At 38.1% G+C, this 23,581-nt stretch overlaps 1 protein-coding gene across 1 annotated transcript in view; it reads left to right on the forward strand.

Moving 5' to 3' along the window:
* Positions 1 to 23,581, forward strand: part of Cep112 (centrosomal protein 112) — a 384,852-nt gene that overhangs the window by 209,130 nt on the left and 152,141 nt on the right. The window contains 1 exon segment of the mRNA XM_021227128.2: positions 11,856 to 12,086. Coding sequence (XP_021082787.1) covers positions 11,856 to 12,086 — 231 coding nt within the window.

Below are 23,581 nucleotides of genomic sequence, written 5' to 3' on the forward strand. Positions count from 1 at the left end.
TTTATTTTTTCTATGTTGATAGCTTTTTCCTCAGCACATTCTTAGAGTAGCTACACACACACACACACACACACACACACACTCATGCACACACACACACACACACGCACGCACGCACGCACAAACTACTGCTGTGCTAGTTCCTACCCAGTGTCAGAGATTTGTAGGCTCTCAGCTCTGCACCATCAGTCTATACTCTGTTAGTTACAACAACATTGTTAAGTCTGGGTGTCTAATCAGCATCATTAGAGCCTTAATTGTATTTTGTTTTCTTGTTTTAGAGACAGTATAGGTGCTGGAGATGCAACTTTAAGCCTTGCAGATGTTGTCAAGTGGCTCTGGCCACTAAGCTGTAGTTCCAGGTTTTGAAGGCAGGGTCTTGCTACATAACTCAGATTGGTCAGGCTCTCCTCCTGCCTCAGCTGCCTGAGTGTTAAGATTTTAGGTATGTTCCACTACACCTAATGTCCCTTGCTTTTTGAGACAGTGTTTTCTTTTATAGCTCAGGCTGGCTTCAAATTCATGATCTTCCCATTTCCTGTTCACATGTGTCTTGTCACCCATCTCTAAAGCTTTTCTTTACATTTTAATTGGACTTGGTGCTGTAGTTCCATCAGGAGTGAACTGGTGGGCTTTGCTTCACTGTGGTATTAGCTCTGTTATTTAGATCATCCTAGTGGCTTCCATAGGAGCTTACACTTTTAGGGTTGTGTAAGTCTTTTCATGTATTTAATCCTAAGATTTTTATTGAATTTAATTTTTATTATATTGAATTACATAAGGCTATGTCCATGAACTGTAATATATTCTTTGAGCATATTTCTCCCCATGTTTATCACCGATCCATCTCTGCAGACTGCTCCCTCTTTTTAAAAAGACTACTTCAAAGCTTCATATACACACAAAAACCAATGAAGTTTGCTAAAGTTTGAATAAGTACCCATTAGCTGGTTAAGAACATTCTTTCCGATGCCTACCTACTTAGTTTAGAATTTCTGTCACTGAACTTTTCAAAGTATTTTTTCATTGAAATAATCATGAAAATATCAGTTTTTTCAGATGTTTTTCTGTGTATTGAGAAATGCTTCTTGCTGTTTTCTTTTAATGGATTAATGAGTAAATTATATTTCAGGTTACTTTTGATATTTCAACTTTATGCTCCATAAATGTGAGAATGTGAGTGTGTATGTGTTCATAGATTCAGGGGCACGTGTGTGCCTATACATGTAGATGTAAGAGGTTGATGTTGAGTGTTTTTCTCAATTGCACAATTTGTTTTTTGAGACAGTATCTCACTGTCTCAGAGCTGACTATTTCAGGCAGATAGGCTGGCTCATTGCCTCCAGGGACCCCTATTTCCCCAGTTCTCAAATTACAGATACAAGCTACTGTGCTGTCCCTTTCATGTACACTGTATGGATCAGAATTCAGGTTTCATGTTTGCCCAGTAAGCCCTTTACCAACTGCTGTCTATTCAACCCTCCATCCATTGTCAATAACGTTATACCCTTGAATTCAGTTTGTTAATGTCATTGATGAGAGATAATGACCTTCACAATGGTAGGTGGGGAGTGTGCTCTAGTTAGCACCTTTTAAATTGAGGTTAGGTACTTTTATAGATTCTGTTCCTGAAGGATTAATCTTTTACTGTTCACTGAAAAGTTGTAGTATGAGAGACTGAGTTGCTTTTATTTTCTTAAATATTTAGTGGAACTGTCCAGTAGAGCCATTTGGACTTGATATTGAAAATATTTTGGTTACCATTTCTATTTTCTTAATGATTATAGGGTGATTTACATCTTCTGAATTTTTTCTTTTAGTCAGTTTTGGTAAATTTGTATAGATCAAGCACTTTTTTATTTTAGTTTAAATCTTATGCTATTGACAGTTCTAAATTTTTTAAGTATCAAATTGTCTTTGCATTCTCTAAACCCAATGATTACATATTTTATTTTTATACAGTGATAGGATTCATTTACTTGTAATTTATTTTAAGGCTTTGTTATTCCTTCATTTATAAGTGAGTAACTCTATTTCTCTTACTGTTCCTAGCATCTTTTACTAATATTGTTCTAACATTTTAATCAATTTGTGAATAATTTTGTTTTTCTCTGTTTTCTGAGTTTATAACTGGTAGATTTATATGTTCCTTAAAAAGAGAAATTGTAGATGGAGTTTCTGTCCAGCCTGGTCCCACCGCCCTTTAGACCCAAATAAATACACAGAGGCTTATATTAATTATGAACTGTTTGGTTAGTGGCTTAGGCTTCTTATATGGCTAGCTCTCTCTTAATTATTAACCCATTTCTATTAGTCTATATATCTCCATTTTGTCTTGGCTTACTAGTCATGCCCAGCCCTCTTCCTCTATCAGCAGCTGTATGGCATCTCTCTCTGACAGCTCCTCTCTCTCTCCCTTTCTTCTTCCCAGAATCCTCCTAGTCCAGTAGCCCTGCCTATACTTCTTGCCTATCTACTGGCCGATCAATGTTTTATTCATCAACCAATAAGAAAAAGATACATACAGAAAGACATCCCCCATCAAGAAATTTTAGATCTCACTTATGAAGTTATATGAGCTCAGTGTTTTTTTTTTTGTGGAAAAATTTGTGGTTACTATTTCATTTTCTATTAAATTAAATTTTCTTAGCTTTCAGTTTCTAATTTTGTTATTTTGTATGTTCCAAGAAATGTGTTCATTTCATCTCAGTTCACCAATTGTTGACACAGTATTTTATTACCTTCAGCTCTGATGGCTCTATATCATGTCCTTCTTAATTGTAATTTCAGATGTTAGTATCTGTTTTTGGTGAATTTGTCATGACTTTATTTTTATCTCTAACATTACTTGCTTGTGCCTTCCTTTTGTTTCATTGATTAGTATCACCAGAACTTGTTCTCCTTAACTAATTTATTAGTCAATTGGCCTCTATTATTTTATTAATAATGGGCATTTTAAATAACATACACAAAACTCATTTCCCTAATTGGAGTTTCATCTTCCAAGATTTAATAGGGGACATTAATTATCAGTCATTTATAAACAACTTACTTAACTGTTATGGATTTATTTAGGTTAGGAAATAAGTAACATCAAATAGAATTGGTAAGCTCCAAACATAGATACAGTAAAATACTTTCCACTCACCCCTGACCTGCTGTCACCCACCCCTTTCATTCCTATCTAAAACAGTACCAATGTGAGAAGGACCAGTGTCCTTCCATGGATCAGCTCTAACTACTTTACATTCCCTTTTAATTTTATCTTGAACCTTGAGTTAAAGCAAGTGCTTTTAACTCTAAAGTGTATGAGCAACTATATTGTTTTTGCTCTAATTATTTGGTCACTTATCAGCTAATTCAGGTATGGTGTTGTAGATGATAGCCCTCCGATGCCACTAATTTTTTAAAGGTACTTTAAGTTCATAAATACATTAAGCACACTTACATGATGAACTTTCCTGTGAGGGGGTTGGGTGTGACTTTTCTCCCCATAGTTCCATTCCATTTGTTCTGTTCTCAGCTTTGCTGTGATTCTGTGGATTATCTTGTCATGCTTTTAACATATCTTTCATGGGGTAGCCATTTAAACTTTTAAAATATTATCTCTTGTATCAGTGGGTTTCTCCCCCCATGGACTACGCTGATATATCCAAGTAGTCAAGGCCTGATACATTTCCTCCTATTTTTTCTTCTCTAAGTTTTATGTTTTTTATTTAATGTGTTTCTTTTTGAAGATCAATTCCAGGGCTTTGTGATACTGAGCAGTTATCAATGATCTGTACCTCAGCCCTTCTGTTCTGAGGGTTTGTGTTAACCTTTATATCTACAGTCCATTTATATCTAATTAACTTTTATGAAAGATGTGAAGATTGTATCTTGGTTGATTTTTTATGCATATTTAATTGTCCCAGAACTATAAGTTTTAAGTTTTCATTGACTAGCCTTCCAGACTTTTAAAAACCAGCTGGCAGTTGGTGTGAGTCTTTCTGGGATGTATGCTCTTTATCAGTCTGTAATACGTGGTCCTTGCAGATTCTGTGCTATCTCTGCCACATCTGCTATAGCTTTATAGAAGTCCTGAAATCAGGTAGTATGAACCTTCTACTTCATTCTCTTCTTCAATACTGAGTTAGCAATGATGTCTTTCTTTCAGATTGCTAACAGTCGGTTTTGAAAGTCAAGAATATTTTAAAAGATCCAGTGAAAACAAATCTAGCATGAAGATCCAAATGGATTCTTAAAATATGTCAATGTATTATAAATAGAATAAAGTTAAAATGTGTTAGTAAAGTTTTTAAAGTGCTTGCCCATACTACTATTTCCTTCTTCATTCCTTCAATCTCTCCTTTTCCTTCTTCACTTCTTTCTAAAACTTTTCATTAAATCTAGTTAAGACAAACAAAATATTATTGAATGGTATGTATGGATAGTAAGATGATGCCATACTGAAGTAAGTTAACGCAAATAGCTGACCTTTTGTGGCAAGAAAACTAAGCTCCCATTGCCTATAATGCCGCAGCAGTCAGATCTTCCTGCTGTGTTTATATAACTGTTGTTGAGTCTGCACTTCTACAAGTTTCTCCTCTGACCTTCCTGTCCCCATTTCTTTTCCCACCACCTCTACCAACATCCCTGGTGACCACTGTTTTGTTCTAGTATTGAAGTCTGTAATAAGCATTCTTCCTGCCAGCCTGGTGTCCCAGAGCCGCGTCAACCCCAAATAACACACAGAGACTCCATTAGTTACAATGCTGTCGGCCAATGTCCAGTGCTTCTCATTGACTAGTTTTGTCTTAAGTATTAACCCATAACACACACAAACACACACACACACATACATACATACATTTCTATAAGGTCTTATCTTAGTGAGGATGCCAATCTCATAAGTCCTCTCTTCCTGAGATCACAGGGAGACTCCCCACTCTTGACTACATTTCCCAGAATCCTCCCTGATTCCTAATCCCACCTATCTTGCTTCCCTATTGGCCAACAATGCTTTTTTTAATCAACCAAGAAGACAAACATATATACAAGACTTCCCCCATCAGAAGGCATCTTTTTTTTTTTTTTTTAGATCTCAAAAATGAGTGAGACTGTGAAGTATATTCTGCTCTGTGTGGCTAGTCATTTAGCACCCTACCTCTTCTGGAAAACATGCAAGGACAATACAGTCATTCCTCCTCCTTCACTTCCCCCCTGCTCAGCAGATGTTATGCACCTTCCTTCTCACTTTTTAAGAATTCTCCGATCATCTAAAATTTCCCTGTTACCACAGTTCCTCTTCCTCAAACCCTAATTAGCATATATTAGGTTCTCTCATTTCCCTTCCATAACTGTAACTATCTCATTCATTAGTTGTCATTTTTTGGTTCCCTTCTACATTTAACCGTTCGCTTCTACTGTGCTTGAACTGCCTTTATTCACTTTGCTATCTGCCTATAGCATTGTCTTGGTGACTGTCCTCAACTCCTTAGCAATACAAAAGCACCCATTTCTGAACACTGATGTTGGTGCTCGAATCAGTCTAGTTATCAGCACATGCTATGACATAAGTGAATTCCTCACCCTTAAGTTCTCTCTTATCATGTCATTTCTTCTACAACTGGTTGATGCATTTTCAGGACAGATTTTCCTTTTGAAATTCACTGTTAAACTTAAGCCAGTGTGTGGGCCCATATTGCCAGCAATTAAATACTCCTTTTTCTAATTCAACATCACATACCAAGTCAGCTAATAGAATATACATGACACAGTGCAGTACCAGGAAGGTGTGGAGTGAATTGTGCACATGCATACTGTGGGTCATACCAGAAGTAGATTAGATATTTCTCTAGAGCAATTTGATGGGGAAGAACATTATTGTATGTTATGCAAATAATTTTGGCAGTACAGCCTAAATCAAAATATCTTTGTAGTTTGTTCACAGATTTATCAGGTGATTATCAGCAATTGTCAGTAAGACAAATTGGTGAGTTGATTGTTTTACAGCAACAGAAGAGAGAGGCACTTGCCTAAAGGACTCACATCAGCTTCCTGCTGTATTTTTCCATACACCCATGGTTTTTATGTTGGGACTGCCTTTATTCCACTTGGGAGCTTCCTGAAGTTTGTTTTGCTGCTTTAAAGGTACTTATTGACCAAGAGCTCTAGAGCCTTGCTTCCTGAGGATTCCATGGTGTTGACTGAGCAGGACAGCCAGTTCTGCTCTGTCACCTGAAGATCAGGGAGCTTTTTAAAGACTTTTGTCTCTAGAAACATGTCTACTGTTTCTCTTTGCCTGTCCAGTCCTAGTGTTCTCATCTATTCTCAATTTAATTAAATCACTGTTATTTTAATTATTAAGATTGGAGGAATCATAAAACAAGGGACAAAAAACCAAGATACTATTTTCAAAGGCAACTGATCTGTTACTATCTGTTAATATGCCAGGGTATATATCCCTCTGAAAGGGAAAAACAAGCTATAAAACGTTCATTTATTTTCAGAAGGAAGAAGACTTACCTTTTCTAGTACACATTTATGAGAACTGGATTTTTAAGGTGAAGTCCTCCAATACATTCTTCTGAGGTGATTTTAAATTGACATTTTTAGAGACAGGATTTAAAAAGGGGGACACTGTCACCTCAGCCTTCTGTAATCATCAAACACTTTCAGACATAATAGGTTGAGTAAGGAGCCAGGTTAGGAGGCCAGCTAGTGATAACATTCCTCAGGACAAAATGAGGGTATCGCAGTATATTAGTATATATCCGTGAATTACTGCAAAACTTAAATAGCCTGTGTAAGATGCTATGTACAAACTAAATACTCAGACTCTAATAATTATCATTTAGCACACAGAAATAGTAGTTTTAAATAAAACAATGAATACAGTATTTTTTGATGGTGAGGTAGAGTTATTTTGATTATTATAAAAGCTTATTTTTAAGTAAGTAACTAGTGATGAAAATTGGTACACAGTTAAGTAGAGAGGGTATTTGAGTATATTTGTGTGCCTGATTTAGACATAAGCTGTTTCAGCCAGGAATCTATACAAAGAATTTTCTAGATCATCTTGTTTTGGTTATTTAATGTTGGGGTTGTTCAAATGGGCAAATGTAAAAGCAATTAAAATAAACTTTGAAGTGTGAAGTTTAATTAGAGACATTGAATCATAGAACCAGTTGTTTGATAACACTTGCTCATGAATATTGGCTCTCCATCCGTTTTTTCTCCATATCCTCCTAAATATATGTATATATTTCAAACTTTTTGGTTCTCTTTTTTTGTTTTTTATTAAAACTGGAAACATAAAAAGTTTATTTTTAAACATATTTTCATTCTTTGAGAATTATACACATGTGCATGTACACACACACAATGTATTTTGATCATATCCACCCCTGTTCCTGCCCTCCAATTCCTCCCAGATCTTTTCCTGCAACCCCTTCCCAACTTCATGTCCTCATTTTCCTTTTAGTAATAAATTGATCTCAGTCAGTACTGCTCTTAAGTAGGACCATCCACTGGAACACAGGCCACCTACCAGGAGCCACACCATGAAGAAAACTCAACCTCTCTACCCAGCAACCTTCAACTACCAAAAGCAGCTCAGCTTCCCAGCTGGAATTTCGGTTGCCTGAATCTTGTGCAGACCTTGCTCAAGCAACCTCAGCTGCTGTGAGTGCAGGAGCACCATGACCCTGTCATGTTCAGACAACACTGTGTCATAGCAGTACTCTCCAGTCTCTGGCTTTTACAATTTTCCCCTTCCCCTCTCTCATTTAAAGTCTCATTTTATTTTATTATTTTTATTTTAGGTTCTGTGTGTCTGATGTGTATATTCAGGCACACCTGTCCATAATGTGCAGGCCAGAGGACAGTTTTGGTGTTTATTCTCTCCTTCTGCCTTTTCATGGGTTCTGGGGATTAAACTCAGAACATCAAGCCTGTGCAGCAAGCATTTTACCCACCAAACCATCTTGCTATCCCTAGCTTTGTACGTTTTTTTAACATAGTAATAATACCTCATATTTCTGTCACTTTTAGGTTTCTGGTTTGCAGGTAGGGGAATACTGGTTGCTAAAATGTTCATTTAAACTACATAATACATGGTGTATGGTGGGGTATGCTACCATAGTGTTTTGAGAATTGTTGCATTCACAGGTAAGAGTAGAAATTACAGTTTCTTTTCTTTTTACCTTTCCATTTTATGTAATAAGCTTTTCTCTTATTTTATTTTCATAAATATGCATATATAATCTACTTTAATCATATTCTCCTTCCTTGTTTATTTGCAACTACAAAAGGCAAGGTAGCCAAAGCAACCCTAGGCAAAAATAAATAAAGCTGGAAGTGTCACTGTGCTTGATTTCAAGGTACATTACAGAGCTAGAATAACAAAAACAGCATGGGACCAGCACAGGAACAGACGAGGATCACTGGGATAGAAGATGCAGACATAAGCACAGACAGCTACAGGGCCACAGGAGGTCTTCCTAGGTTTGAATTAAGTACTCATCTGGTGCCATGGCAGGTTAAGTTCTCTGGTTAACTTACCAGTTAGTAGAGCATGAGACTCTTAATCTCAGCATCATGGATTCGGGCCTCATGTTGGGCATCACAATGTAAATGGAGTTCTTAATTGCTCTAAATAATAAAAACACAGAATCAGATGGAGAGGGAAACTCTGAGAGATCAGAGAGAAGGAGAAAGCCACTACCATACCTTACCTCCTTAGCATCTCAGCAAACAAGAGAGTGAGTTCCTGTTTCTCCCTGTTTTTATCCAGCTAGCTCACTTCCTGTCTGTCTGTACAGACCTCCAGACCTCTATGGTTAGCTAATGGCAAGCTCCATTCTCTGACCTTCAGACAGGCTTTATTTGCACAAGCATGATATCACAACAGTCAGTTTTCACTTTGCAAAGCATTAAAAATGCTGTATACTTTTATAAAATACTTTTGTTATATCCATGAACTGTTGTATTAATTATGATAGACAACAAATGCAAAATGAAATTAGAAACCTATAAGGAACCTATAAGGAAAAGACTAAAGGAAACTCTCACTTTGAAGGTATTTTTGAGCTGGATAAATTTTTGTTGGGGTATTTGGTTTTTTTTCCTACTTTCATAGGGCACAGGGACCATTCATGAAAGTCTGGACCTCTTTGGGGTAGGGGATCTCTTAAGCCGTCAGCACAGAAAAAGCTGGTGCACCAAGGGGCCATTACCATGGTGTATGGTCTAGCTGGACATCAGCGAACCAGAAACAGAAATATTCCATCTTATGCCAGGAGTGCTGGTTCATATCTGAATACACACCCTTGGAAGGCAGAGGCAGGAAGATTAGGAGTTCAAGGCCAGCCTTGGCTATATAGCAAAACACAGTGAGCTTGGGTGGAATTGGCAATATGTCAGAAGCAGAAGAAAACAACACAGGAAAGACTGATGCAAGAGGAATATGAAAGATATTAGGAAAAATGAAAGAACAGGAAAGTTTTAAGTTAGGTGGTGGTGTGAGAAGAAAGATGCTGCAGCTTCTCTATGGCATGGAAACAGAGAGAAGAGCTGAGGTCACTGAAAAGCTTGCAGTGCTTGTCAAAGGTTTACAGAGCTCAGAAGGTAACAAGCCTGATCAAAATAAAACGCACGTGGACACTTAGGGAAAATAAAGAACCCAAGGAACACTGGAGACAAAGAGCAGACCTGGGACACAGGCAGAGATGAACCAAAGTCCCTTCAAAGGCTTTGCATCTGGCACTTCAACCCCACCCAGAAAGAGGCTCTCAGACCAGTAAACGCTGCAAGGGTTGGTGGTGAATCCCTCTAAAGGACCTTAAAGCATGGGTGGAGGGCAGCAAAGTGGTATTCGCTGTGACAGCAGAGGAGTGAGGAGCCATGTTGGGAAATGCAGCATGTGACTTCCAGGTGAGGGAGAACAGGAAAGGTCATGGAGGAAAAGAATGGATTCATTTAGACTAAAGACAAAGTGCAGAAGTGTACAAAAGTAGTACAAATAGCACAAAAAAGATTTTTTTTGAAAGTCGAATATTTAAGTAGATGGAAACTAATTGGAAAAATACTATATTAAAAGACAAATATTGGTAATATTTGAAAATAAAATTGAAAGTCAGTATGTTGTTTATAATATATACATCTAAAAATTGAAGATTCGGAAAGTTTTAAAATATTAAGTAAAATATACCAAACAATCCCCTCATCTAAAGAGCTACTGTTCATGTCATCAACCCTAGGCTAAAGTGACCTTATGGCAGAACTGCTGCTGGAAATGAGGAGGGCAGTTATTTAATAATAGCAGCATATGAGAATCATTATATGATAACAAAAAGCCAGTGAACAAGGTATGTCAAAATCTGTAAATGGAAACTTACCAAAGAGGAACAGACAAATTTGTCAGCACTGTGAGAGGTTTTAATGTGCATCGTTAGCTGATAGACTTCAGCAGCATAAGTATGTGATCCAATGGATGTTTGTAGAATGTGGCATTTGACATATATAGAAAGTTTAGTCCACTATCTTAGCCCTCTTTCATGAAGCTTTTAAAAATGTGACAATATAGCTTGTCATCAAACAATCTCATTTTTTAGTAGTAGGAAGTATAGCACATTCTATACTCCTGACCCCAATGTGGTCAGTACCCTTATGAAACAGAGAAACATAGGGGCACGGTTATCCAGAGAGAGAAGAGCCCTGGCAAGGTGAGAAGAGGCTGAACTGCTGTGTCTACACTCCAAGAAATACTGAGTGTGGACAGCAGATTCCAGCGTCTCAGAGAGATGAATGGAATGAGCTCTTCAGAATCCCAGAAGCAACCAACTCAGACAGCACTTGGTTTGGAGGTTTCTCCCCTCCAGAACTGTGGAAGAATATATTTCTCCTATATTTTAAAGATTTATTTCAGGCCTGCTGCCCACAGAGGTAAGAAGAGGATACTGACTTCCCTTTTGACTAGAGTCAAGAATGGTTGTAAGCTGTTTACTGGGAACCATCTAAGAGTATATTGCTCTTAACTGCTGAGCCCTCTCTCTAGCTCAAATTAGTGTTCTTTTAAACCACCAAGTTTGTGGTACTTTGTTAGAGTAGTAGCCTTAGGAAACATATTCCATGAATTTTAGATCGAAGAAGAGTCCATTTGAATGATTCACAAGTCAAAGGAAAGAATAAAATTCAGTGTGTATTGGACTAAGTGATAATAAAAGCCTCATATACCTAAAGTAAACAGATGGAACACAACTTCAGATTTAAAATTCAGAGAAGGTTAAAATATGAGTTAGATATATAAAATAAGAATTTGAAAGAAGGAATACAAAAGAAACCAAGAAAATAGAAGCAAGGACATAACAAAATCAAAGCCAAAAACAAGAACACAAGGACATTAAATCTCCAAGAACTCCATGTTGAACATTTGAAAAAGCCAGTTTCAGAAGAATAGTCATAATATTCCACAAACATTGGAATTATAAATACATAAAAGTAGGCAATGTGATAGTGTTTAAAGAAACTGTAAGAAAATATTCTTTCTCCACTTGGCATTTACCTTTGAGACGAGAAGGAACAGCATAGGGTTGAAAGACAGAGAGCAACAAAGATTCTGGGTGGGTCCCATCTCTTGGGAGGCAGAGGTAGGCAGATCTCTGTGAGTTCAATACTAGCCTGCTCTAGAGAGCTAGTTCCAGGTCAGCCAGGGCTGTTACACAGTAAAGCCCTGTTTGGAAAAACAAAACAACAAAAAGATCCTTGGGTGGGAACATGAAGGACAAATGAACTTTTAAAGTATGTGTTTTTGGCCTTGTGTAGTTGTTCCTTTGTGACTCCTCTAGTTTGCATCTTCTGTCTGTTTCTCCTAGATTATTGCTGATATGGAGACCCAGGTTCATAAGTTGAGGGAAGAACTAATTAACGTGAACTCTCAGAGGAAACAACAGCTGGTAGAACTTGGTCTTCTTCGAGAAGAAGAAAAGCAGAGGGCTGCGAGGGACCACGAGACCACCATCAACAAGTTGAAGGCTGAGTCCGAAAGGGTGAAAATGGAGCTGAAAAAGACGCACGCTGCCGAGACTGAGATGACCCTGGAGAAGGTGAGGAGCTGTGGAAGGCATTCGATTAGACTGTAGACAGGCAGATTTACAGCCCGCTCTCCCTGCTCTGCTGCTGCATCTATGAAGGTGGTAGACATGGAGATACTCTTTAGATTTGATCGAGCAGCTTGATCATCCCCCTCTGTCCTATGCACTGCTAAAATGCTCTAAGCAACTCCCTAAGTCTCCCCTTGACTCTATGGAAGGGGTCCTCTTCATACTAATTAAATACAGGGATAGAGAAGTGTTATCATTGTAACATACCATGTGGTAAAGTAATATTTGGGCCGTAACTCTGAATTTTCTTAGGTTTAGAATGAGTTATACATTTTCCCTAGGTTGTTGTCTAATACTTGTTTTTAGTATTTATAATTTCTCTTTAATAACACTAACAAAATTGATGATGTATTCCCCTAGGTAGATATTTTAGCAGAACTAAATTCATTTAAATATTATGTTACTTAAATAAATATCCATTAATTTTTACACATTTGGCTTGGATTACATTCAAGTTACAATCTAGAATATTCCTGTTTAGAGACTTGAATATTTAATCATGTGCTGAAAGAGAATCATTGTCCATCATACCTGCTTTAAATTGTTCTTTGAGCTCTTTAATTAATGCCAGTCTGAATCTTTGGAATAGAGCTTGAAAAGGGTAATTTAAGAATTATCTAATTTTGTTCGACTTCTACTTCTCTTTTCCTTTTCCTTTCCAAGCAATGCTGAGCCCCTAAAGAGTACATGGAATCACTCTAGGCATTAGCACACAGATTCTACAGTATGAGCCTAGATTGTAGCCTTGGTGCTGCAATTCACACTGAAGTCAGATTTTTAACATACTTTGCCCCTGGCAGGGTACCTTTGTAGTCACCATTAAATAGTAAGGGTGCTCTGAAGATGTGTAAGTGTGCTTGGCTTCTTAGAAAACCAGTTCAGGCATTAATGTGACTGTAAATAATGACCAAGGAGAATCCAGAGAGGACTCCTCAGGGCCCCAGCCCAGGTCCTGAGGTTGTCATAGTGTCACAAATGACTCAGACTGAGTAGAGGAGGCAACCATGCTTGAATGGGTCAGTGGTTCTGCCTTGAACCTGTAAAGTGGGATCTCTCCATGAAAAAAGTGGATGGCTGGAGGGCACAAGAGGAAGGAGAGACCAGCCATGAAGGACTGCGATAATTAAAACAGACCAGGCTTGGGTCTGGGAAGTATAGCAACAGCTGTGATTTTCTTTTTAAAATTCACAGTGGTGTGTTTGAAAGATAGAGCTGACAGGATTTACTGTTAGTTTATATGTGGGGGATGAGAGAGTGAAAGACAGCAAGCCTGGGAGCAGTCATGGTGATGCCAGTAGACAGATGGAGTTACTCTTTGCAGCAAAGAAGACTATGAGAGCAAGAGGCTAGGCCATGCAGGGTATGCTCAGGCTGAGGTGCCTTGTAAACATATAAGTGGGATGGTGTTGAAGCTACCATCACAATAGTACAAAATAGCAATGCTCTAATGCTGGTGCAAGCAGGGCCTAGAGAATTAGGAAGCACCCTCACTCAGATAGCAGACTGATGGTGCAGCTAACTGTAGAGAGGGTGCTAGAGGGTGACTTAGAGCAAGAGACAAGGGCGGTGGATGCTATCCTCAAAAAGATAATTTTAAAAGATAATGAAATAATAGAACACAAGACAAAAACACGTGTAGATGTATGAATATAACTACTGTAAGGGAAAATGCAAAATTAGAGGAAATTATTTTCTATTGAGATTGAAAAAAATTAATAAGAATCAATACTATTTAAATTAGAGGCAAAGTGAACTGAGGAATTTTCGGCTGATAGATACAGAGCATGGCATCCCAATTCACAAGAAAAACAAAAAAGAGAGAGAACAAAACCATGTACACGATGCACAGGATGACCCCAAGAGGAGTGGGTGATAAGGCTAGACTACAGCTCAGGGAACTTGGGCTCTCATGGCTTTGAGTAAGTGATTAGAAACCACTGACGATACTGGGGGATTAAGTGTGAAGATCTGGGCATCGTGAGGAGAATCATCTGCTGCATCCTTTTGATGGCATAGCTTTCGAGGGTTGATGGGAACTGGTCTAGTTAGGAGACAGACTCTTGAGGGATTGGGAGAGATGCATATGAGGTAGCAAAGCGTCCCAATGGCAACAAAGCTTGAGAAGCATTGCAGAGAGGGCACTGGTGAGCCTTGTGGAAGGCAAACTTGCCCTGTGACCATTTGTAAGCATGGAAGAAGTCTCGGGGCTGGGGAGGAAGCATGTGAGTCCAGTTAGCAATGTGCTGGGTTGAGAGTGCTGCCTGAACAGGTTCACTGCTGTTGAAAGGGTGTTTCTGGTTTCCTGAGGAAATGGTGGGACTGGAAGACACAGGAGTACAAGTTGTGGCTTTGGGAGTAAGACTGCTGGTGAGAAGAGGGTGAGGAACAAGGAAGAAGAGGCAGACAGACAGACAGACAGACAGACAGACAGACAGACAGGCAGACAGGCAGGCAGGCAGTGAGGTGTGGGCCATGAACATGTCAGAGGTTGGGAGGTAATCATTATGGAAAGGTCATTGAGATAGGAGAACCTTGTACAGAATCTATTTTCATGAAACACAGCGAGAGTCTTTTGAAAGGGGACTGTCAAGAATGTGACAGAAAGTCAAGAAGGATGAGGGTTGAGGAGAGGTCACCGGATTTGAAGCTGAGAAGTCAGTGATGATCTTGGACAGCATACTGAAAATGATAGTATAGACACAAACCGCATTTGCCAAAGCTGAGTGAGGCCATGCAGATGCGGAGTCATCTGTTGACTGGGAAACTGACATTAAAGCTGGCAGGAGTCAAAGCAGACTGTTTTTTTACACGGAACACTTCACGAGCATTTTGAAGCAGGAGAGAAGGGGCTATTAGAGGTAGTCTACTCTGGAGACTGGCAGAAGATGACAGATGGCTTGTCTGCTGACAGCAGAGAGTACACAGCACAGCAGAGGGAAACTCCACCTCAGCCCTTGGCTACAAGAGTGCAGAAACATGGGATATCCGTCTCTTCCTGGGATATGCCACTCTCCTGCGTCCAGGTCCCGACACCTACCACCTGCTGCTCATAATGTTCTACCGTGTTCCAATTCTAGCCTTCCCTTCCTTCCTCCTGCTGTCCTCCTTGGAGAATCCTTCACCGCATCCTTCATCTCCAGGCAGACTTACTTAACCACCTCTTTCATAATGTCTTTCTAGCTCATCTCACAGTATAAAATCATGCCTGCATTTATCCTTACTTGTTTATTCTCTGTCCCTACCACCCACTAGAATGTAAGCCCCACCAACAGAGAACCTTAGCTACAGTTCAGTTCTGTACCACTGATGCTAGAGAAGCCTGGTGCATGGGAGATGCTCACCACCAGTTCATATTGTGTAAGGGACAGGAGACATCCCTGTTATCCAGGAGCGAGGCAGGAAGATGGTTGGTAAAGATAAAAAAAATCCATGTCAGAACTTGAAAATAACTTACAGTTAATATTTATTGCCTGACCTTGATGCAGAATCATATAGTCTACTGGAGTCAGGAGTTTCACGAAGTGTGGAAGTAGGGTCCATGGAAATACAGAGGGAATGTGGAACTGTGTTCCCATCACAGGAGGGAGTGGGCAGTATGAGTATGGAAGAGTGGGGTTCCTAAAACAGACTGAGAATGCAAGTCCTACGGGAAGACAGAAGTGAGCACAGCCATTCACATGAAAGAAAGGCACTGAGGCTAACTGACATGCAGGGAAGTGTGGGCAAGGGAAAGAGCAGTCTGAAGAAATGGAGAACAGAACATAGCTAATAAAATCCAAGTACTGGGTTCTTGATACTGAGTTATTTGTATTTCATATTGATAAACATTTTACTTAACTATTACAAACAAGACTTTAGCAATTTCAGCTGCAGAAATGCCTGGACTAACTCAAAAGCATGCCTGTGAATATTAATTTTTAAAGATCCAGTATCAAATATAGTGCTTTGCACAAAAACATTCATTAAATGTTATGTGAGTGAATCAAAGAATCAGTATAGCCCTGGTGTGTGACAGTATGGATGAATAAATTATATTTCATTCAAATTTGATTTTAATCCATTATAGATACTTTGAATATGGCAATATTTATCTTTGTATTCAAATATTCATTTGTGCCTCATATAATTTCTTCTGTATTACTTAAATAAATTAAACATAAAGCTTATTTTAGATATGATTTTGATTTTCTTTACAAATTAATAAACATCTTAGTTTCTTGTATGAAAGTTTAAATCAGTACCAATAAGTTGAAAGTTTAGTTGCTAATTATTCTGCAGAGTTGCTAAATTCTTCTCACCCAATTAGAAAACGTACTATAGTGCTAGGAAGATGATTCAGTGGTAAGAGTGCTTGCACGATTGTGAGGACCTGAGTTCAAATCTTCAGCGTCTTCATGAAAAATGGAACAGTCATGCATACTGGGCCTCGTTGACTAGACTGCTAAACCATAATGGCAACCTTAGGTTCAGTGAGAGACACTGTCTGAAAGGAATAAGACAGACTGATAAAAACAAGGCACCCAATGTTGTTCTCTTCTAAGCACTTGCATGTGGCATAACCCCCTACATACACACACACACACACACACACACACACACACACACACACACACACACACCATGCACAAGTTAATATGCAGATACACATGAATGTTAAAGTATTTTCTATCAGCTTAAAAATCTAGTCAAAATCAAGGTCTTATTATCAAGTGTAAATTTAGCTTCAAAGAGAAGAAGATAACACTAGAATAATAAGCAATCTAAGTAGAACTTTCCATGTAGGCCTGGGTCCCTTCAGTAGCACAGTGTTATGGTTAGAAAAGCCCTAAATCTGAATCTTACCTGACTGACTGTCAACAGTGATTTAGACCAAGATGATATCCTCAGTGGTCTGGAGTTATGGGAAACATGAAGGACCTCCACAAGGTCAAGTCATTGAAGTAGAGAATCCAAGAGAATACATGATTGACATTTGCAAAGTGAAAGCTATCTTTGCACTTTTAAAATTCTTTTCAAACCGAATTGAAATAAAGTGCTCTGAAACGTTAGAGCGTTACTGTGTGCTGGTAGTAAATAATTTTCCTATCTGTTAGAAAAACAAACTATGGAGCACTGAAAAGCAACCATGTTTTTAAATAAAGGATATCTAGAAAATATAGAAAACAATCCTGTGACTGCCACCCTCAGATAAAACCAATGAGGACAGCTTAACATCTGTGTGAGTTACCAGCTTCCAGTTAGCTGCCTGAGAGCATGCTAAGTAGTTTTGTCTCTTCCTTTTCTCCAAGTTATACAAAAGATATCTCAATGTCATTTGGAATTTTTTAAACTGTAGTTTCATTTCTTGTGCTATTTTATTTATTAACACAGCATATTTTATGGTATTATTTTACTCTGAGATAATTGAGCTTTTAAATTTTTTAATATGGATATCAACTTTTATCAACCCTTCCAATTTTTCTTTCTCTTCAATTAAATTCCCAGGGAGAGGTGTGAGGTCCAACTGCATTTCTGAAAGCTTAGATTACCTTATGTTTCCTCATAGGGATATTTGCTGTTCCTTAATACACCCTGGGCATTTTTTATAGTTTCCATTAATTTTTGGTATTTTTGTGAAAATGGTTATTATCAAGAGATTGAATGTTTATACTATATTTGTGATGTACATTTTTCATTTTTTGAAAATTATCTGTTAGTGTCTTTTGCCAGTTCCTCTTCCCTTAGGGTTCTATTTTCTTCATGAACCTATAGAAACTCCTTTTACTTTTACTGATGATCTTATTATTAAATATTCTTGGTATGTGCCTTTTTAGCTTTATGGTACACAAATGTTCTAGCATGTCTGTCTTGTCCTTTGTCAATTCTCACCTATGAATAATTGTTTTAAATTTAACATTTTGATATTCTAAACTATATTTTCAAATCATTTTCTGCAGTGTAAAAGTGAAAAGCTTTTATAAATTTGACATGCATTTACCAGCCTAGGTTCCCAGTCCACAATTTTAAGTGATATCTGAAGGATTATTCTGGAAATCTACCAGCCTAAAGTCATTAAAAGATTCTGAGCAACAATTAAACATCTTTTTCAAATTTAAGAAATGCCAAATATGGCATAATTACCCAAAGCTAAGGTCAGAGAAACTACTCAGACCTTTGAAATTTATAATTAAAGGATTAATATTAACTTATGAAGACATTGTCATTTAGCTTTAAAGGGATTTCTAATTTCAATTCTCTTCTTTCTTTGATCTTTTTCCTGACTTTTTCCTTTGATTAAAACATACAGAGCTTTATATTCTTAAATTTTAAATTAAATATTTAGATTTATATGAAGTGATTGACAAATAACATCCAGTCTAATCTTTATTATATCCTCCAAATGGTGAATTTAAAGTTGTCATTTTCCTGTGTGTCTGTGAACTGTAGACAGCTGTGTTGGGCTAAGTGGCACCTCTTAGGATAACAAGAATTTACAAAAGAAAAAATACACAATGCCAACTTGGAAAACTTAAGAATGATGCAGAACTTAGATACAAAGAATCAGTACTTGCTTATGGTGAGACTTGTGTGTGTGTGTGTGTGTGTGTGTGTGTGTGTGTGTGTGTCCTCCATAGTGACTTGGTGTGTGTGTGTGTGTGTGTGTGTGTGTGTATATGTGTGTGTGCATGTGTGTGTCCTCTGTAGTAACCCTCCTCTGCATGAATGTGGAGAAAGGGCTATTCTGTTTTTCTAAAAGGTAAGGTTTTTTTGATGGGACACCAAATCAAATATGTCAACTAAATTGACTTAAATCATCAGTCTGCTGCTGAGCACTCTCCTACTTTATCCAGTTCCTATGAAGCACCTGTCCCATAGGAAGTTCCCTAAATCAATATTGAAATCATGTCTGGGGTGTTTGTTTATTACACTAAAAGGGAAGAGTTTCTTTCATTTATACTAATATACGAACAGTAAATATACTGAGAAGAAATCAGGGAAACAATACGTTTCAAAATAGCCTCAAAAAAAGTATCTTGGAATAACCCTAACCAAGCAAGCAAATGACCTATATAATAAAACTTTACAGCACTGAATGATACATCAGAAGATGGAAGGATCTTCCAGGTTCATGGATAAGTTCATGGATAGGATTAATGCTATGAATATGGCCAGCCTACCATATTCACCGCAATATTTATCAAAATCCCAACACAGTTCCACACAGAAATTGTACAAAATCATAAACTTCACATGGAAACGCACACGCCCATGTGTGCGTGGGCCAAAACAAAACAAAAAACATGATATTTTGAAACAATCCTGATTGATAAAATATTGTAACTGCAGGAAGTATCACTATCCCAGGTTTCAAGTTGTACCACAGAGTTATAGTCATAAAAACACCAGGACATTAGCATAAAAACAGGCAGGTTGATTAATGAGATAGAATTAAATATCTGGACATAACTCCATATAACCAAACATAGCTGGGTTTTTTTCTCTAGAAGCCAAAAATGCTCTTTGGAATAAGGATAGCATCTTCAAACTAGATAGCTACATGTAAAAGAATGAAAATAGATATATATCTCTCACTCTATACAAAATTCAACTCCAAATGGATAAAGAACCTCATCATAAGACCAGATATTCAAAATCTGATAGGCAAAAGTGTAGAGAATAGGCTTTAAAACTCACAGACACATGAAGAGACTTTCTAACAGGACACAGATAGTGTAGGCACTAAGACCAAGTAATAAATGAGACCTCATGAAGCTAAAAGTTTTATGCACTGCAAAGGAAACTATCTTTCAAGTAAAGAGGCAGCTTACAAAATGGCAAAAGATCTTCACCAATTAATTTTACATCTGGTGGAGGGTTAGTACCTAGAATATACAAAGAACTCCCAATTGCTTGACTCTTCATGCTGTGAAGGATCCACCTTCACTGCAAGGAATGCCCAGCTTAGTGTTAATGGCAAGTCAGAGATGGGGTAGAATAGCTGCTCCTTTCCATAGGGCTTGTATGATCGTAATCTTCTGCTCTCCCTGCTACTGCCTCTGCAAGATGTTAAAGAGCACTCTTACATTATAGAAACCCAGGGGGATAAATCAATAGTCCTAGTGTTTGGGAAGTGTAGGCCAGAGGATCAGGACTCCAAGCTCATCCTTGTCTATGTAACAAAGTCCAAGCCAGTCTGGCATGCATTTGTTCTTATCTCAAAAACAAAAGATTGAACAGAAAAGTCCTTTGAAATATAAGTGAATGATTGTTTAATTTTAAAATAAGCATTTGAAATTTATGAATCAGAGAATTCTCATCATTCTCCAACCCTGCTTTCTAATTTTCTAATAAAACCATTAAAAAATGAGAATTCTGCCATTTGTTAAAACTCATTTTGTCTTTTTGGATGCTCATAAATGAAAATCCTAATACCTAGGATTAATAAAAATATTTTAGGTTAGTGTAGCAAAACCTTTTGGTTTGACTTGGGAACTTAAAGTTCATCTGCTACCTTCAAATATTAGTATTTTCATTGAAAGAGCTGCTATTAAATAACATAAATAAGCTTTTGTGTCTCAAGAATGCAAGGTTTTTGATGTCTGTAAATGTTTTAGTGCTATAATTGTATGTCTCTTACTCTTATGCTGTTGATGTGAAGACTACTGTCTTAGTTTGGGTTTCTATTGCTGTGAAGAGAAGCCATGACCATGACAATTCATTTTTGTTTGTTGTTGTTTTTTTGTTTGGTTTTTTATTTTTAAATTTAAATTAGAAACAAGGTTGCTCACCTGTCAATCCCAGCTCCCTCTCCCTCCCCTCCTCCCAAGCCTCCCACCAACCTCCCATCCCCCTCTCCCAATCCCTACTCTTTTCCCCAGGGAGGGTGAGGCCCTCCATGGGGGTGTCCATAGTCTGTCATTTCATCCAGGGCAGGGCCTACGCCCTCCCCCAAGAGTCCAGGCTGAGAGGTCATCTCTCATTTGGGGTAGGCACCCAAAGTCCATTTGTATGTCAGGGATAAATACTGATCTACTACCCAAGGCCCCATAGATTGCCTAGGCCTCCTCATTGACACCCACATTCAGGGGGTCTGGATCAGTCCCATACTGAAAAACACTAGTTTACAAAATACTCTAAGAATAAGAGTAGATTTTTCCCCTTGATTTCTTTTTTCCCCTCAATGTATGTTTTTTATTTAAGTTAGAAACATGCATGCTTCACACTCTCCCACGCCTCCTCCCTTGTCCCTCCACCAGTCCCCTTCCCAACCCCCTACCCCATCCCCACATCATTCCCCAGGGAGGGTGAGGCCCTCCTTGGTGGGGATCTCTAGAGTCTGTCATTTCATCCAGGGCAGGACCTAGGCCCTTCCCCATGTGTCCAGGCTGAGACAGCATCCCTCCATGTGGAATGGGCCCCAGCTGGGCCCTTGCAGCATTTGGCCACTGGGGGACAGGCTGCAGTGGTGGTGGCAGAGGTTCTGTTTTGACCAAGTAGCCTAATGCATAGGGCATCTGACTTCAAATGAACTTTAGTCTAGCTTTTGATCTTTCTAAGAAAAGAATGTGCAGGTGCTTAAATTCTAACATCCCAGCAGCTATTATCTGAAAACAAGCAATGTGATTGTGATGTCACTGCACCTTCTCACCCTTCTCTGGGAGATAAGGGGTTTCTCAATATTAGAACCCATGTGCCCACATCACCTGTCAGGGCAGTGAGGCATCAAAGATAGGCACTGTAGTTCAGCCTGCATATGGGGTTCTCATCACCTCATCTCAGTGGGGGCTGCAGGAGATGTGGGCCTCTCTGAACATAGACCTCCCATCTCCCAAGGAAAGAAAGGCTCTGGAACTAATAAGGGTAAAAGAAAAGAAGTATAATGCCCCCACAGCTGAACAGGTTGACAGTATGAGACCTCTGAGGGACACAGGACCATCTGTCCCCAGAGACAAAAAGGTAAGAATGACACACAGAGATACCTCTATATCTGAGATGGAAATTAAATAACAATACAAAATCTAATACTGGTGAGATGAACACAGCCCTTCCCATCAAGGAGACTAATTTTAGTGGGGAGAGGGCTTAATGTTAGAAATAACTATCATTATGTTTAACTGAAATTAATGTCATCATCTAAATTTACTGGACTGAATGGCTTTGGAAACATCTAGGATGGTGTCTCAAAGTCAAGGGGAACAGATGAAATTGACAGGAATTTTCTAGAAACTACAGATTGTGAGCTAATTATACTTACCTATCACTTAAAATTTTACAAAGCACCATTGCCCAAAACAAAGTTGCCACAGTTTCACAGTTGCTTGGGAAACAATTTACATAATCCCATTTCTTCTACTTTTCCTTATTTTAATTAAATTCATTAATGTTGAATTGTCTTTAAATATATATGATATAAAACTTACCATTCTAGTCGGGCGGTGGTGGCGCACGCCTTTAATCCCAGCACTCGGGAGGCAGAGGCAGGCGGATCTCTGTGAGTTCGAGGCCGGGCTGGACCGATAGCCTCCAAAGCAATACAGAGAAACCCTGTCTCGTAAAAACCAAAAAAAAAAAAAAACCTTACCATTCTAATATTTTATTATATAATACAGTAGCATTAAGTACATTTAGGTAGTACAGCTATCCTAATTTTTTCATCTCCAGAACACTTGTAAACTCACAAAACCAAAATAGTGTCTGTCAAATAGTAACTTCCAATTAATTCTCCCCCAGCCCTTGCTAACTACCACTCTGTTTCTGTATATTTGACTACTCTAGGTATCTGGTACAGGGAATCACTTAGTAGATAACTTTTTGTGACGTTTTTATTTCATTTACTGTTGGATACAATAGCCTATATCAGAGTTTAATTTTTGTAAGATCTAAAAATCTTTCATTGTCTGGATATGTCACCTTTTGTTTGTCTTTACATCATGATGGACACTTGGTTTGTTTCTAACTTTTAGCAATCATTAATGATTCTATAGAGAGCATGATCCTATAAATAACTACTATAATTTGTATATTTCTTGTGGTGATAGTAATTTTTACTGTATTACTTCCATTCTGTAAGCATAGAAGAACTTTTTATTTAAAATTTTTTCATACAATATTATTTTTCATACAATGATGCATTTTGACCATATTCTTTCTCTTTCTCCAACTCCTTCCACTTTGTCACTATATCCCTACCAATCCAACCTTTCTCTTTTACTCTCTCAAAAAAATCAAAAGAAAAAACCAACAAGACAAAAAATAACAAAACAACCCCCAACACACACAAAAACAAAAACAAACAAACAAAATGGCAACACAACAAAAACATGAAGTCCATTTTGTGTTGGTAAACTACTTTGGCCACGAGGACTGCCCTGGAATATGGTTGATATGCCCAGTGACACTTCATTGGAAAAAACTGATTTTCTCTTTCCCAGCAGGTACCAAGAGCTTCTTTGTTAAGA

The sequence above is a fragment of the Mesocricetus auratus genome, unplaced genomic scaffold, assembly GCF_017639785.1.
Source record: "Mesocricetus auratus isolate SY011 unplaced genomic scaffold, BCM_Maur_2.0 Super-Scaffold_100007, whole genome shotgun sequence".
NCBI classification, from domain to species: Eukaryota; Metazoa; Chordata; class Mammalia; order Rodentia; family Cricetidae; genus Mesocricetus; species Mesocricetus auratus.